This window comes from Perissodus microlepis, chromosome 7 (genome assembly GCF_051167445.1).
Source record: "Perissodus microlepis isolate ML-2025 ecotype Zambia chromosome 7, ASM5116744v1, whole genome shotgun sequence".
Lineage (NCBI taxonomy): Eukaryota > Metazoa > Chordata > Actinopteri > Cichliformes > Cichlidae > Perissodus > Perissodus microlepis.
The window spans coordinates 18,174,172-18,192,571 of NC_140467.1; the positions used below are offsets into that span (position 1 = coordinate 18,174,172).

Here is an 18,400-nt window from a genome sequence, read left to right on the forward strand (position 1 = left end):
CTTAGTAAAGTATATGCTGCCTTATACTATGTACTGCTGTATATATGGTGCATTTAGATGATTAAAATAACCCTTCCAGCATATGGCGTGTAATCCAGATTGTGGTGTACAAAATCTTAATGCAACCACACACACCGCTTAGAAGTGTGTGTTTTTAAGTGAATTTTATGATGAACATTAATAGAGTGTAATGGAAAAGCTCTTATATGTATCAAGGATTATTTCTGGCTGGTAAAAATTCAAACAACCAGCCACACTTTCGGTGCTGGAGGTTCAGTAAAGAAAATGCAAAAAAAAATTTCTGAATTTAATAAATGAATATGTAAATAAATGGGTGAGGAGGTTAAAGGAGGAAATTTTTAGTAACTATAAATTTAGTAAAGACGAGACCCTGCCTCAAGTGGAGGAGTTCAAGTATCTCGGGGTCTTGTTCACGAGTGATGGGAGAAGGGAGCCGGAGATCGACAGACGGATTGGTGCAGCGGCCGCAGTGATGCAGACGCTGTACTGGTCTGTTGTGGTGAAGAGAGAGCTGAGTGTAAAAGTGAAGCTCTCAATTTACCGGTCGACCTACGCCCCTACCCTCACCTATGGCCACGAGCTGTGGGTAGTGACCGAAAGAACGAGATCGCGAATACAAGCGGCGGAAATGAGCTTCCTCCGAAGGGTGGCTGGCCTCTCCCTTAGAGATTATATCTCTCGGCTAGCCTGGGAACGCCTTGGTGTTCCCCCGGATAAGCTGGAGGAGGTGGCTGGGGCGAGGGAGGTCTGGGCTTCTCTGCTTGGACTGCTGCCCCTGCGACCCGGGCCCAGATATGCGGAAGAAAATGGATGGATGGACCTTTTAGTAGTAGTGTAAAATAAAAAAACATATTCAAATGGCTTTTAGCGGTGTGTTTGAGGTCATTATTACTTTCTAGTGTTTTAAAGAGTTAAAAAAAACGAGTGGTTCATTGAAAAATATTTTTCCATTAATGAGCAAGACTTTTTTTGTTTTTGTTTTGTTTCATTGTATTCCATTTTCATTCCCCTTACCTCTGCTTTTTATTCATTACATTTTTTGTCATCTCTCTCTGCTACCCTCTCTCCTCACTCCTGTGGCCTATGGATTGGCTCTCGGTGAGCCTACTTTAGCCAGAGATCTCCTGCTAAAAAGGGACCACTTCTTCTCTGCTTTTACCAAGTGCTTGTTTGAGTTCTCATTCTAATATTGTAAGGTCTTTCTATCATATTGTAAAGCACCTTGAGATGACTTTTGATATGAGCTGTATAAATAATATTGACCTGATTAGAGGAGAAAACCAGACTTTTATGAGGCTCTTTTACTTCTATTATCCATAAAATGTCACTGAAATGTTGCTCAGTCAAATAAACCAAATTGAATATGCCAACTTGGGCTTTGTGACGATTTGAAGAAGGGAAATGTTTACTTTTTTTCTGACGAAGATAAAAATCTGCAGGTGAATTGCTCATTAAAATGCTAATCACAAGTTGCGGCGCTACCGTTCCTCGCCCTGTTTGACTCCTTTGCTTTCTCCCTTCACTGTCACTTTAACCCCCATCCACCTTTCTCGTCCTCATGTAGTCGTGTGCCTGGTGGATGTTCAGCTCACAGACCTGTATTTGTAGACGATGTATGTACACGGACAGATGGACTGTCTCGTCGGAATGTTTCACAGTTGCTAGGCAATGTGGAAACATCCTGTCAGCTGTTCATTTAAACAGAGTGACGAAAAACACCTTAAGTGCCTTAAACTTTGTACAGTAACTGGGTGCTGTACAACTTGTTTTGTAACAAAATGTATTTATTGATTGTTGCTATGAATCCATAGATGTCAAGGCGATATATGTAAGCATATTCAACATTTTTCTGACTGTGTTACAGTTCCCCTTTAATCATAGTTTTAGATCCTGCTGTCGTTTTTATATTTTATTCATAAAAACTTCAAAAATGTGTTATTTTCTACATTTTTACTTTGTAGTTCTATCAAATGTTTGCATGCTCTGCATTTTACTTCTGTACAACCAAATGGTAAAACGAACTGGTACTTATAGAGTGCTTTTGTAATCTAACTGAGCAATCATGGCACTTTTTACAAGCCTTATTCTCACACATGCATTCGTCCAAGCACTTTTTCTGTACCTTAGCACTTTGTTTAACGTTTGCACACGCGCTCACATGATTGGTTGGTAGAGTGGTTGGCTGAATGCTAGATTACCCATTCCTTGTGAGCCACAGCCACCAAATGTGACCAAGTTCTTCAGTCGTGTATTTTTGAAATGCACTAGAAGAAAATGAAATGCAATGAGGAGAAATATATTCAGGTCAGAGTTATACAAAGCCTTAATATATTCACTGCGTTGTGTTGTTTTACTGCATCGTAATACGATGCTTAGTGATATGTGGTGAGTGGTGGTAATGGACTGGATGTGCTGTGTCTCTCTCTGCAGCTTCGTCATGGTCCTGGTGTGTCTAATCTTCAGTGTGCTGTCCACGATAGAACAATATGCTGACTTTGCCACGGGTACCCTCTTCTGGATGGTGAGTAGTGATGCACCTAAACGAAACCTTTAGCAGTGTTCACCATCAAATGGAAGGCTTATGCCACAACAGCCCTAAAATAACAGTTATGGTAATTACCCAAATCATTTTTTGTGATTGTGCAATGGTTCATCAGAAAAACCAGCAAAGCATGTCTGTAATAAATGAGCTGCAGGCTGTTAAATACCTTAGCAACAGATCCGAACCCAGCCCACGGGCACATAGGTGACTGCAGAGGAGAAATCCATACCTTACATTAAACCTCTTGCATACACATACATTATAGTGTTGGTCTATAAAACATATTTAAAATATAAACTTGCATTTCTTTTCTTTATCTTTAGCTAGTGTTTGTATATATAATATCTGGCGAGTGGTGTAAAGCAAGCAGTACCTTGAGTTGTCCACATGATGGCGATATAAGATTGTAGCTGTGAGAGATTTTAACCGCCATCTTATAGCTCAGTCTGATATTATGGCACTTAGAAAGAATAATCACTTTCATTTATTGAAAATACCACGAAACACACTCATCATCTTGTACGGCGTTCATCTGAAAGCCCGTGCAGTAACATGTGTCTTTTGAACCTACAGTTAAGACACTTGTTATGTGGAATCATGTGGCTCCACAGAGACTGTATTTGTTGATACATGCTGGTGGATTGCCTTTTTTTGTGGCTTATTAGGCTATTAAGGCTGCTAAGTGATGCAATAAATCGGGGGACTACAGCAGGTAGCGAAAATTATTGCTTCTGTTTGGAAACTCTACAAAGAGGCCGGATCATCTGTCTCCTTCTAGCACACTGTGAACATCGGCGCACACACAGCTACTGCATGCTCACACCCGGTTTGCACATATACAAAGGCTTCACAGATACACAACGCACCACCTCCTGGGTCCTGCTGCAATCAGAGAACATAGTGGACACTATGTTCTATAAACTTTGAAGACTTACTATCACAGTTATTCATTTATTTTTATCAAGAAGAGACAGATTTTCTTTAAATCTGAGTCTCCCTGTCTCTCAGTCCTTCCCTTCATTCACCTTAAATTTTTTTTGTTTCAATCAAAAATGAAAAATATATATCTATATTTTTTAAATCTTTTTTTTAACCCTGTTTGTTTGTGCACCTGGTTGTGTGTTTGTGCATTTGTATGAGTGTATAATGGCTCAGTGCTAATACTGAGATAAGATAAAGCCTTATCTGTTTTCTGTGTGCTTGCATGTGGGTGCACGTGCAAGTGTGTTTGAGGGCGGGTGTGGAGGCAAAGCTCAGACTGGTGTCACGGTGGCACGTACTGGTCATAGTAACTATACTTAGAAAGTTCAAGGTTACCTAACATCCGTGAATCACAAGCTGCTTATTCTGGATGGCAGAGGGGACATTAGTCCTTGAGGATATTTGGCCTTCAAAGCAGCTGCCAAAGTAAAGCTGACCAGGCTAAGCAGGAGGCACAGGGGGAACGTACACGCTCGTTGATGTTAATGAGCTATTATTGGGCACCATCACTTCCAAATTCCCCCCCACCTGACCAAAAACCTCCATGACGTCCCCAGTTTATGGTCAAAGAAAAAGAGGGACCTCTGGGTCATGGCCTAAATGACATATTCAGGACATTTCTAAAGAATGCAATTGAGATTTAATGAGAGGTTTGGTAAACTAATATATAAACTTTAAATGACACTTGTGGGAGCAGTGGCATCAATTATGCAACTGACGGCAACATGGTATTTGTAGACTGAAAGAACAAACTCAGTTGGCAAGAGTAAATTGCTGACATGGTGTCATTTTGTCATGTGGTTATGGTTATTTCAATATTCATGAGCATAGTTTGCAAATTAGAAGAAATAAAAAAATCCATTTGATATAATAAACTTATGTATGGCATGTCAAATAACTCAGAGAAGGCATTTTCAGTTTGAGCTGATGGGCCCACGAGTGTGTGTTGATATACATAAGCCTCTCGTGCAATGTGAGACGCAACGATGAAGCGATCTAATCACATTTTCATGTGATACTGTAATTCCCGAGTGGGTCTTTGAATGAGCTTCATCTTTGTCTGGCTTGATGAGATTATCGCTGCACCAATAGGCAGCTGTTTTCAGTAAACACATAGTTGCCAGTTTAGGATTCACGTACAAAATACCCCCAACATCTGGGTGACCTATTTTATGGCATTATTGTGACTAATCCCTTTAAATTTCCCAAATTCATGCGTACCTTTGACTTTCAGATTTTACCTAGCTACCATAATTACTAAGCTCAATAAACTGGTATTCTGTAGGCTGTTTTGTGTTGGGTGTTAGGTATTATTAAATGACTGAATGAATGTTTAAGACTTGGTTTTCAGGATGTCCTGCAACTACTAACTTTGTAGTCCAGCATACAAAAATACAGCCTGATCTGCTGTCAAAACTACAAAGCACGGGGGGCATGGAATATAATCTGTTTCTGTCCTAACACAAACAAAAAACTCCTACAGTTTGCTGGAGAAAGTTCAGCTGAAATGGATGTAACAGGCAGACTGGTTAGAGACATCTGAATGCCTGCCCACGTCTCCGATTTGTTTGGTTTCACCGAATGAATGCAGCGAAAGCAAAAAGGTTATTCAGTCTGATTATCAGGCTATGTTATAGAGATTTGCTGGACCATTTCTCCCCGTCTCTGTCAATTATGCCTCCTTAGCGGCTTCTTTCTTTGTCTTTAACTCAGTGACAGAAAATGTGCAATTCATGCAGATGAATGAGAAGCGCAGGATTCCCAGGGGCCGGACGACTCAGGCGTAAAAATGAAAGTTGTAAACATATTCGAGTGGCGATAATGAGTAAACAGATAATTTAGAGAAGCGAAAAAAGAAAGACAGAAAAGAGAAAAGGCTTTTGTTTAATATTAGAGCGACACTTCTTCAGCCGAGATAGAGTCTGGCATGATTGACAGGTCATTGTTTTGAAGTCTTGTGGTGCTGGGTTATTGCAGCAGGGCTCATGGTATTAAGTTTCATACAAGGGGTGGTCAGGGAGCAGCCAGTTTAAGCAACTGAACTCAATGAATTGACCACCCACATCGCCCATAGGTCCTGACAGTAAGGTAGCTGAGTATTATGGATACTCGGTGGCCAGGAAAATGATCTCACGTCAGTTGAAGCCGATTCATCTGTGACTCCACACTTGCGTGCATGTGTTACGAAACAAGTACACAATGACACAATGCAGATATGCAGGTGCACATGATTGCAACTAATACTGAAGTGGTTATTTGGTGATTTTTTTTAAAGCTTTCTTACTTAATGGTTTTTCATCCTGTGGCTTTAATCACTTAGCCATTGACCCTGCCTCATGTATGAGCTGTTATCAGCTGTGTTGTCAACCTCCATCTTTACTCCTGGGTGGCCTCATTTGGTCCTTCTAGACCGGCTCTGTGTCTCTTTTCTTCTGTCTCATGCACCTGTCATTACCCACTCATATCAATGCTGTAAATCTTGGTGATTGATTAAAATAGCTTTAATGCTATTAAATTAGTGGTAATGCATAGCAAAGCATCAGTGATTTAAAAAAACAAAAAGATAACGTATCTACTTCCACATCCTGCATGTGTTTCAAAGTTATAGTCTATGTACCAATGGATTAACGTAACCCTGAATCCGTGTTTGCATTGTTCTCCGCAGGAGATTGTGTTGGTGCTGTTCTTTGGCACGGAGTATGTGGTCCGGCTGTGGTCGGCAGGCTGCCGCAGCAAATATGCAGGCATCAAAGGACGCCTCCGCTTTATCAGGAAACCCATATCAATCATAGGTGCACCTGGCTTTTTCCTTTGTTCTCATTTAATACAACACATGCAATAAAGTATATTTGTAGATGAACATCTCAGATAATTCCAGCAAGACTTCACTTTTGTATGAAACTAAAAATAATTGTAGCCCTTATTTGGTTGTGGGGTTTTTTTTCTCCTTCTTTTTTTATGTCTTTCTCACAGATTTAATAGTGGTCATCGCCTCAATCATTGTGCTTGGTGTGGGGTCAAACGGCCAAGTGTTTGCAACATCTGCCATCAGGTAGAGCAGTGATTTTCTTCTGCATTTTAACATGTGCTCATAGCTATAGTGGGATGAAACAGCTGAGATGATGTTGTGTGTTGCAGAGGCATCCGCTTTCTTCAAATCCTGCGTATGCTGCACGTGGACCGTCAGGGAGGAACGTGGAGGCTGCTGGGGTCTGTAGTCTTTATTCATCGACAGGTAAGATAAGAAGAATCTAGCTAAATATATTAGCTCCACAAATCTGCCTGTATGTTGTTATTTATTCATTTTAATTGTGATTGTTTAAATCACTTTAACACATAACGGCCAATCAACAGAAGATATAACAGTAAATGCACAGGCCTTAATTGTGCTTATACAGAGCAACAGACACGCTAGTTGACGTACTCACAGTAACATTTACTGCTTATGACAACAAGTCCAATGCACAGAGGTGCATAAAACAATCAGAGTAAACCTGGCTTTATAAGGAGAAGAACAGAAGTTGTCAAGGTTGGCTGCGCTCTCTTTTTTTTCATTCTGCTACACTTGTTTTAGTTCTTTCTCAGGCCGATACACAGTGAAGTCAGATGATGTAATGTTCTCTTCTTAATCCTTCAAGTACACCAAGTTCCTAGGTTGTGGTCAAACCTGACGTTCATACCTCTTTGATGCATAAGAGGAGAAGGGCTTATCGGTGAGGATTGTGTGCAGAGAATCATAAAAATACATTTAAGATGTAGCCAAACTGAGCCTAATGTGATTTGGTGCCATCTCCCTGTTGTCAGATGATCGCCTTATTAAATGATATGCTCTGTTTAGTGGAAACACTTTGTAATGTGAAGAAGCTGATGGGATCTATGCTCAGACTGCTATCTCTGATTTTTGCACTTCATTTAATCATATTTATGAATTTATTTACCATTGTTTTTTTAGGGGGATAGGTTTAGGCTCAAAAAGCCATGGCAAAAAACAGGTACATTTAAATAATCATTTTTGTACATCAAGTACAGATCAGGTTCAGTCCTGTATAGTCACAGGCAACAGTTCCTGGTGAGTTAATTTAAGGTAATTTGCTGAGCTGAGCATGTGTATATATAGCCCAGTATAGGTTGTGCTATGGCATGGTACTTGATGGGCTGACTTATATTTAAAAAAAAGAAAAAGCCAAGTTGACAGTTGCAAAAGAAATTAGTACATTTTCCATTAGTCATTATCCAGTCATATTTGAAGGAAAACCATAGCAGTGACGTTTAGACCTGCTGAAAACCAAATACAGTCCCGATCAAAAGTTCAAGAACACTTGAAAGATGGCAAAAAAAATCACATTTTGCTTGGTTAGATCTTAACAAGGTTCCAAGTAGAGCTTCAACATGCAACAAGAAGAAAAAAGAGTGAGACAAAATGTTATTTTGAGCATGCATTTTATTGAAAACAATGCTTAAATTGAAACAGGCTGTTTTACAGCTGATCAAAAGTTTAGGACCACACCTCCAGAAAGACCTGTACACCCCCCTTAAACAGAAATCAAAATTCCAAACATGAACTTGTATATTGACATGGAAATTGTAAATATATAACAAGAAGTAAAAAATATAGCATTCTAACTATTGGTGGTACCCCTTATTTTTTTCTTATACAAAATTCAATCAAGACGAAATAAATTACAAATATTGACTCACTAAAATCATTTTAGCAGAAATAAAACTTAATAAAAGTGAACACCAACATATGCAATTTAAGTTTAATAAAAACTGCTGTAAGATCACAAAACAAACAGAATCACATATTCTAGTATTTCTAGTCTGAACATGTCTACAAATGGGTTAAATTGCTCAGTGGATGATTTATGAGTTTGTGTGAAAATTCGATATAAAATTCATTACTCTTACTATATATAATAGGTCTTTTCTTTTAGAATTATCACAAATATGGCTCACTACATGCATCTGGTGCATGTGTAAAAAATCGACTTGCCATCACTTGCTAGTTTAAGGTGAACAAGGCATATGATCGCATATGATGCCACCATTTTTTGCCATACATTTCCCTAGTTTCTAGAAATCCAACACAAACAACATGTATCTCAACATTTAGAAGAACTTTTGAATAATGTCACCATCTGTCACATAACCTGATCTTTGTTGATTAAGTCCATGTGGTTCTACAACTTCACAATGACTCACAGGGAGGTCAATTTTGATGTTTATTTAAGTCACACATATTGTTCCTTGCCCAATAAAAGGTAACTAATACCCCATACATTGTTTGTCATATGTGGTGACTTGGAAGCCTTTAAAATCTGTAACTAATGGGGACACGCCTCCACTTCTGGCCGTTGCATAATAATTGAAACATGAATCATATATATGTACAACTTACCACATATACTTGAGTCACCTATCATGACAGTTTAGTTTTAGGGAGGCTTGAATTGAAGATTGTATTTGATCTCTTCAGAGAATGAGGTGCACTATGTACATGATCCACTCTATTATTTCTTTAGCGAAGCCTGTGAGCAGAAAATGGCAATCCCAGTTTGTGCAGAAATTCTCTCATCTCATAGTGAGACGTGAAACTGATCTCTTTATGTATGCCAAAAAGACCCACAAAATCATTTGGGGTAAACTAGCCTGACATGTGTAGGCTGACTTGCTTATGTCGGCCAGCAGCAGTTCTGTGACTCACTGGTCATTGTGAAACACTGATGTCTTTTGAAAGCGACGGAGCTAGATCGTTAGAATACATTTAATGTGATGCCATTAAAAAAGCATATCTTAAACCTTTTTGCAGCCCAGAATTTAGCTTTGGCACTCACAAGGATCTCCAGCTATATGTGGAGTCAAAAACTGCCTCGAGGCACAATCAGAGTCGAGTTCTGGATACCATGGTAAGTCTTCCATATTAGATTTTCATAGTCTGATCTTTGGTCAAATGTTGTTTTATTTCAGGAGCTGATTACCACCTTGTACATTGGCTTTTTGGGCCTGATCTTTTCCTCCTACTTTGTCTACCTGGCGGAGAAAGATGCTGTAGATGAGGAGGGCAAAACGGGCTTCTCCAGCTACGCAGATGCCCTCTGGTGGGGTGTGGTAAGGCAACTAAAAGAGAAGACAAATACTTTGTGCAAAAGAAAGTCCCTCACTGATGCTGGGCATATATCCTTGTGCCCTTTTTTAATATTGTTCAAAATGCATATATTAGTGGGATCCTTGAATGCCACATGAATTTGCAAATTTCGCTTGCAAATTTAAAAGGCTACAAAACGTGCACGTCAAATGAGATTCTTCTCAATAAAGAGCTGAAACCAATTATCTGTACAATGCCCACTCGAGTCCTAGCTGGGAAACGGAGATGGCTGACCACCCTGGGTGGACTTATTATTTCTCCCCCTTGTGTTTTTATTCTCCTCATCGGATAGTATGCATGTGTTGCTGTAACACTTGACACAGAGACAGGTGTGTTTATGTTTTTCGTGCGTGGAGCTGGATTTGCCCATTCTCCTCTGTGTGGAGGCTCAGGTTTCCAGAGCAGTTAATTAAACATTTGAATTGAAAGCGCAGAGTAATGAGAAACCTATGGCAGCCTTGTGCAGGGGATCAGTATGCCACAAAGAGACGGGTAATAAACCATTCACCTCTGGGATCTCTGACTCAAAGAACTTTTAGAGCACCAACACAAAGTGTCAGTTCCCTTAATTAAAACTTTAATTGCGGGATTGCTACCTTTATGTAACGAGGGTTAGAGAGGTCACACCGCTTCTAACTGCTCCGTGGAAGCGGTTATTTGTGTTGCTTTGTTCACAATGCAAAAAAAGGGGAAAAGAAAAGAATCGCGCTCGAGGATTTGCACCTTTTTTGTGTTCTCGAGACTGTAAACTCGAGTGTAACGATATCTTTTCTCACCAGTTTAGTAAGCTTTTGCTCAGCTCTTGTGCATGCGTCTGCTGAAATGCGATTGCACTGATTGGAGCTAAGCTCTCGCTCTCACAGAGTATTCCTTCGCTTGGCATGATTTTCACATTCGGATGTGCAGGTGCACAGCGCAGCTGGAGGACAAGCCAATGCCATGATTCATATCCCCTTCTCTACCTCCCTCCCTCACCTTCTCTGTTCTTTGTCTTTTTTTTCAGTTGATGGTTAGGTAATGGGGCTTTTATTCAAAGGGCGACTTTGCCAATCTCACTGGCGATAAAAAGGCAAACTGGCATGCTTGTAGATACAGGAATGGTGCATATGTAGAAATAACTGGGTGTGATCACACATATAGAATGCACACTACCTTTCATGTAAGCATGTATGAGTGATAGGTCTGGGACCTTTTTGTAGGCACGATGTGGTTTTTGCCCCTAAACCCTACATACTGAATGAAATGGGTGTTTTTGAGCAGACCAGTCCACTCTGATGTCAGGAGGACATTGTTTAGTCATCGGATTTGTGGATGAGGGATTAAATCCCCCACCACTCCACTCACTCCCAACATACACCCACCCGCCCTTCCCACCTCTGCTCCTTCTTCTTTTTCTTTTTTCTTTGGCTCTCAAAGCTCTTTAAAGAATCTCACCTTACATCAGCCTCTTTGTATTAGTGCTCAGCGGCAGCTCACGCGCCGATACCCCGCAGGCACTCACAGTAAGCTAAAGTGTGTACTGAATGTGTCACAATTGGCTCTGCTTTCAGAATGGGTGTACATGCAAATGCAAGAGGTATTTGTTTTTCCTCCTCACCCTAGCAAATTCCTACACTCACTGGGGATTAGTGGTTGGGAATCTTATTCCCTTTGAGGAGCAAGAGCCTCAAATGCCCCAGCCATCGTTGACAGTGGTGGAGCAAATCCAGGTCGGCTGATGAACTTTTTCTTTATCGTCTAATTCCCCTTATAGACTGCAGGGGTAAAGCCTCGAGGGCTCCGCATTGACTAACATTTTCATTACACTGGCAGTTTATTTAAAAAAAAAAAAAAAAGAGTGTGATCTTTAATGTTGAAATAGGAATTCAGTACAAATCTACAAAGAAAAAACCCCAAAGCTATTGAATTAAAAGCTTTGACAGTTATTCTTTAACCCTGACACCTCTAAACACTGTAATTACACTGCATAAGATGTGATATCATTTATTACACTCTTCGTTTCTTGCCTCATCGGTGAAGGGCTTTGATCACTGTGTGATTTTTTTTTTTTTTTTTTTTTTTTTTTTTTTCTTCCATAGAACTATCATATGCAAGTTTACGTACACTTTATATATCATAAGAGGCACCTCATCCACTCTTTGTCTTTAGGTCACCGTCACCACAATCGGCTATGGAGACAAAATTCCTCAAACCTGGATAGGAAAGGCCATCGCCTCCTGCTTCAGTGTCTTCGCTATCTCCTTCTTCGCTCTACCTGCTGTAAATAAAGTTTTCAGTTTAATTCATATGAAATCCACGAGTTCAGCTTTAAGGAGATCATTTTTTTAATGTTTCATTTATACCAAACCTTATTACAACATGTTTGGATCAAGCTTGCTCTTTTTCAGTTTATTCACTGTTCTCTTTGATGTGTCATTGAAGACTATATACTGAGCAAACCTAATGATAAAAAATGTATTATTTATTCTGGGAGATTTTGTATATACTTTCCTTAATTCTACAGTAAAAGTTCACTTTTTCATATTCTTGCAGTCTGGACAGTAACAAAGTAAAATGTATTTCTCTTTGATCAGGGTATCCTGGGTTCAGGTTTTGCCCTGAAAGTCCAACAGAAGCAGAGGCAGAAACACTTCAATAGACAGATCCCTGCTGCAGTTGCCCTTATCCAGGTAAATCCCGAACTCCCAGTGTTAGAAATGCATTTTTCTTTTGTAAAAAACAAAAACAAACAAACACTGGAAAGCACAGAATGTATCAATGTTTTGTGCAGAATATTTGCAGGGTCTTTATCTTACGATATAAAGCGTCTTAAGGCGACTGTTGTTATGGTGTCATGCTATACAAATAAAATTGAAACTGAATTGAGAATGTTTTGATTACGCTTCTAATAAATTAAGCTTTTCTTTAAGTTGCCTGGGCAACACGTATGCTGACAGGTTATTGCAGGAGCCTGGGTTTGATGCCACATCGGGTTGTTTCCTCCATGTTGTTTCTTTGTTCTCTTTCCCGCCTTTCCTGTTGTAAAAAGAAAAAGGATAAATGCCCCCAGAAGCAATTTTGAAATGATCATATGTTTTATGCTATAAAGCAAAAATTTATTTATATGATTAAAGAATGATAAAATAATCAGTACACATACTCAAGTTTTGCATAATCAAATCATTACAAACTGGGTCAGATACAGTGATTTAGTGGAAGACAAATGTCCTCTGTGTCTGGCATAAATAGATGAAATTAAATATACACTCCTTTAAATTTAAGTCCTGATACCATTAATAAAAACAGCATAAAGGAAAGTAACATTGTTCAGTTAAAGCTTATTCACAATAGATGCCAGTTAGCTTCAGTCGAGGCCTTTGCTTGCAGTGCAAAGGCCCGCTGGCCTGTCCAGGGTGGAACCTGCCCAACTGGCAGCTGTGGGATGAATCTCCACGAGCCTCTACAGCCAGATTTCTTAAACTGCACAGGACAACAGGCCAGTGGTGGCCCTGGATAAAACTTAGTGAGGCCAACGTTACAAACACTAAAAAGTAAAGACTAAAAATGTTACAAATAGTGACTGAAGTGACCTTTAAAAAAAAAAGTGTACATTTTGCTGAATAGAATAAGGCAAGTATAGCTAATGAAGGATTTATAGTTGAGGTGTTTGAATAACCTTTAAATTAATTTCAGACCATATCATCATAACTATAATGGAGAGTTTTCCATCCATAGGCTGGGGTATTTTAAATGTAATTCAGTTTTACAGAAATATTTCACTGACCAACACGTCTGTGGTTTGTCCTGTATTGCCTTTCTTAGACACTGTGGAGGTGCTATGCAGCGGAGAAACCAAACGGCTCTGCAGCTACGTGGAAAATGTACGTCCTGACTCCAGAGGGCGTTGCTGCCGCAGAATCTGACAGAAGGAAACGGAACTTTTCGGTAATCGCTTACCTTTACTGAAGCCAAAGCTGTTGAATAGTTATGTAGATTTTTCCGTTGTGATTGATTTGCTTTTCTCAAAAGGCATTTAAGGCCGGCCTTTAAACGCTAAGTATGTCTTTGTGGGGGGAAAAAGGTACCAGTCTTGTGATGTCCTGCTTTGAATCCAGCCTGACCTTTTCCCCTCCGCATCTGAATCCTTTTCTTTCTTATCAATTGCGTATTGTGTCTCTTGACTTTGATCTATACAAAACAGGCTGCGAACCCCACCCTGAAAATATCGTGACGGTGTGTTTGATCATTCCCGTGTGGCGTTGTCCGACTTTGGAATTCTGATAAGAATTTTTAGTGTTTCTCAAAAATTAGATTTTTTTTTTGACATAACAATTTAACCCTTTGAACTCAAAATGCCAGCATATGGACTGTACTTGCTGACAGTGCAGTTGGAAAAAGCCGTTAAACTGCGATACCCTGATTTGCATACGTGTGGCCCACACTCCATTGTCTCCTTGTGTAGTTCACCTTCTGCAACAATATTAGCTATATTGCTCCAAAAGCCGTACAGAATAAAAGGGGAGGCCGAGTTCCCACAAACAAACACACACATGTAAGGACACAATGCGCACAAAACACAAATACACACAGACACACACACAACAGCCCCTTTTCCCCTTAAAGGCCTGACTCCACCAGGATGACTCGAGGCCTTTGTCTCTCCTGGACAAAGACTCAGTCAGTTGAGATGATGTCACCACCGCCTTTCTCATGGGAGTAAACCTTTGTCTAGTAGAACAACAACAAAAAAATCTTTGTGTAGCATTGAACCCACATGCATTCGGGAGAATGAAGGCTTCTTCCGCTCTTTTCTGTTGCAGCATGTGACTTTCTTCTCTGTCTTTCCTCCCTCTCCCCTTTCTCTCTTTCAAGATCCCTGCTTTTTTTTCTCCGTCTCCCTGTTGAGCACATTTTATTTTGCTCTTTTCCTTTCTCATCCCGGCTCTTCCTGTCTCCTCTCTCTGAGAATTTTCACCTTTCTGTTTTTTGTTGTTGTTTTTTTTCACTTCCTTGCTAACAGTTTTTTTCCCCTCTCACTCTCCTTCCCGCGTCCGTTACTTTAGATTTCTATATCTTAACCCTGCTGTTAGCTGCACATTCTCTTTACGGTTTGTCTTCTCTTTTTTTCTCTTTAGTCTTTCAACACCCAACAAAGCTTCCCGCTCTCCTAATGACTGCTTCAAACATTTGGATTCAACTGTTGGCTACTTGGGAAATGCCAAATTCTGATGCACTGAGTCCAAATAATTTAGTTTGTATAAAAGGCCATGTCAATAATGTTGATGTGGGTCAGTTGGTCTGTGGAATGGACTTGGGCACCAATTAGGTTCTCACAAACTCACTGACTCACATAAAATATAGCTCTTACTTCACTCAACTGTGATTAAACAGGTATCACTTATCTCATTTGTACCCAAGAAGGAATTAATTACGGTAATGATGCATAACAACAATGGCTTAAATATAAGGCTGTGTTGATGACATTATTTCCGTGGCATTATTTTGGTCCATTGTCGAAAAAGCATTTCAGCATACAGCGTGAACCACATGTCAAAAATGTTGCAATTCTTTAAATACTTTTTAGAAATGCAGTTACCATTGTTTCTTTCTCATTTCCTGCTTGTTCTCTTCTGTCTGTCAGAAAAAGTTGAACAAGAGGAAAACGAAGTGCCGAGGAAATGGTTCTATGGGTGTCGGTTCAGAGAGAGCTGTGTCGATCCCCCAGATCACCTATGATCACATTGATGACTCTGCGGAGAAGAAGGACGTCTCGTTTTTCCGTGAAGAGCCAAGGGGAACTGTGGAAGGTAATATACTTAGAGGACCACGTCTCTTGTGTTACTGTAATGTGCACTGACAAATTTAATTCATTTCAAATAGACATCACGGGTTATTGTCACTCCCTAATTTTTGATGTGCTAAATTTGATCTTCACTCTGTGCGGCAAGGTTTTTCTAAGAAAAATGGCTAACCTCTGTAAAATGCCTTTCTTCCAAGAAATCGGTCTAAAATCTGTGAGCTAGCCAAGATAACACGTGAAGACTCAGCGCCTCGTTTTGATTACTCTTTGATCAGACTGACTCAGTTTCGGATCTCTTAACAAGGGAATTTTTGTTTTAAGCCTAACACCTTAGACTGCTGTTCTGAGAAGGTGTTTAGAAGAATTACATTTAATATCTTGTGAAGCTATATTTGCTCCGCAGCCAACTTGGAATAAAGTTGAGTCATGTAGAGAACATTTGATAATGTGGATAAATACAATAATAAAGCTCTCCTTAATGCAATTTTGTTTGATGAAATGATGCGTGCTGAGAATTGCAAAGGGATTTCAGGACTTTCAAGTGGCCAAAATAACACCATGAACACCATGATTATTATTTATGATACTTATGGTAGTTTAGAGCTATTAACTGTTGGTGTGGTCCAGCTTATTTTGAATAGCTGTGATAATAAATATTGTAAATAAAATGTTGCATGCAAATGAATGCAATCTGATATTGCCATGTTGCTGTTGCTCCTATGTTATCATAAGGATGTTAATTCAGGGTTAGCATTACAACTAGCCAGTGATGTTGTCTGAGCGTTTAGATAACATTTAATTAACAGGTAGCCAAGAAGTTATCTAATGCTTTTATAAACAAGCAAACTAATATGAGTAACCTAAATTTCACCAACAGCAAACATAACTTGATAATATATTTATTATATTGTATAAATTAATAAATAAAACACTTAAAATGTTTACTATTTCTTCCAGAAATTAGACTTACTGGCTGGCCACAAAATTATATCACAACAATGTGATTGGTCCATTTCAATTCTGACCCTGGACCAACATTTTCATGAAGATGCAGGAACATGATGCAGGAAGACTCTACTAGCCTTAAGGTTTATGTTTATCTTAAGGCTAGTAGAGTTGCCATAAAAGCAATGCACATCATGAGGAACGACTGCCGCTCAGCAGTCGTTCCTCATGATGTGCATTGCTTTTATGGCAGCATTTGTGGCCAGCTAGTAAGTAATTGCACTCTGCATGAGAAAAGAACATGTTAAATAATGTTAAATTATAACAGTCATCTCATTGTTCATAATTGTGAAGCTTTGTATTGGTAGTGCTAAAAAGTAGTGGTCATCATCATCATCATCATCATCATATTGTGTCTTCTAGAGCAGCGGTCCCCAACCCTGGGGCCTCGGACCGGTACCGGTCCGTGAGTCATTTGGTACCGGGCCGCGAGAGTTGAGGCTCAGGTGTGAAATGTATAGTTTTCAGGGTTTTTATCGGTTTTCAGCGTTATTTTGTTATCGTTTTTATCGTTAACTCGGTTTTCCTGGGTCTTTTCACGTGTGTTATGAATAAATCTTCTGTTTTTCGGTACCGGTACTAGTTTTATTTTGTTGTATTTATCCGCGACACCTTAAAGGCCGGTCTGTGAAAATAATGTCGGGCATAAACCGGTCCGTGGCGCAAAAAAGGTTGGGGACTGCTGTTCTAGAGCCTCTTGCTTCCAAAAGATAACAACTTGGTGCTCTCAGTTCATAAACCAATTTTCAAAATTTCATTAGGGATTATTAAATTATTCTGATTCTGATAAACTGTGACCGTTAGCTAGTTAGCGACCTAACATGTGGGTGGTTTATGCCAAGCCTGTTGTGCTTTAAAAAAAAAAAAAAATCTTTATGTTGTGGTGACTTGAACAAAATTCTATCGCCAATACAAATTTTGAATTTATGCAACATACGTTTAGCGTGCCGTGAAACAAACTCAAATGGAGAACGTAACATTGCATTCGCAGGGAAGAAGCTTGAAGATTTATCGTAAATCTTTAAAAAAAAAAACAAAAAAAACCAAACAAAACATCTAGATGCTAATAATCACTGAATATGTTTTTGTGTAAAGTTTCGTTTAGATTTGCCTACCCGTCAAGGAGGAGATAGAGTAGATACGTAAATATATACATACCTGTATATGCGCTACAATAATTATAGAAGGAGGTTTATCTGAGCAGCACTAGTTCCTTCTTTTCACATAGTAAACAGGGGCTCTATCCTGATCCCTTTAGAGCCAAGATGGCTACCAGGTGTAAGCCATATGGAAGCCATTACAGCTTCAGTGGTGATTAGAGGTCATGGTTACAAGCTCTTTACTGCTTCACTTGTCCCCTGCGCTGGCCACAGAAATTCACAGTGGGCTTAAATGGAAAATCTTTAAAACGCCAGCTTGTCAGCAAGTTACAAGTGGGAATTTGTTGTAATGCCAGTTGCATTTTAGTAATTCCTTGGTCATACCAAAGCCATTATTATTCATTATTCACATAGTGAAAAATCTGGCCCGGCGGCACCCAGTTCATTGCAGCCCAGTTCATATCAATATGGACGTCTACTTTAAATGCAGGTCTACAGACACAGTTTATGATTGATAATTAGTTAAAGAGAGAAGTGGTTTAGCTTCCTGTGTTAAAAGCCAACCCCACTAAATGAACTGACCCAGACGCCAGGTTAATAAATGCACTTTATGAGTTTTTCCTGTCAAAGCATGGAATCTTAAAAGGAGCTGGAGTGACATAAACTTGACATAAAGGCGAGACCATTGCTAGAAGAACAAACTGCACAGAGGAAAACATACGTAGTTGTCTGCTTAATTAGGTGGATCTCAGATAATGAAGGAAAAACATATGGCTGCACGTATGTGGGGATTAAAAGCAACCAAATCAAAGTTGATATTAAACAAG

The 18,400-nt window shown here is 39.5% G+C and overlaps 1 protein-coding gene across 4 annotated transcripts in view; it reads left to right on the plus strand.

The window, feature by feature from the left end:
- Positions 1 to 18,400, plus strand: part of kcnq1.2 (potassium voltage-gated channel, KQT-like subfamily, member 1.2) — a 167,752-nt gene that overhangs the window by 14,393 nt on the left and 134,959 nt on the right. For all 4 annotated transcript variants that reach the window (XM_084933942.1, XM_084933943.1, XM_084933944.1 and 1 more), the window contains exons 3-11: positions 2,452 to 2,542; positions 6,210 to 6,336; positions 6,518 to 6,596; positions 6,683 to 6,779; positions 9,512 to 9,652; positions 11,838 to 11,948; positions 12,263 to 12,358; positions 13,491 to 13,613; positions 15,310 to 15,475. In XM_084933942.1, the coding sequence (XP_084790068.1) occupies positions 2,452 to 2,542; positions 6,210 to 6,336; positions 6,518 to 6,596; positions 6,683 to 6,779; positions 9,512 to 9,652; positions 11,838 to 11,948; positions 12,263 to 12,358; positions 13,491 to 13,613; positions 15,310 to 15,475 (1,031 nt within the window). The remainder of the gene's footprint in view (positions 1 to 2,451; positions 2,543 to 6,209; positions 6,337 to 6,517; positions 6,597 to 6,682; positions 6,780 to 9,511; positions 9,653 to 11,837; positions 11,949 to 12,262; positions 12,359 to 13,490; positions 13,614 to 15,309; positions 15,476 to 18,400) is intronic.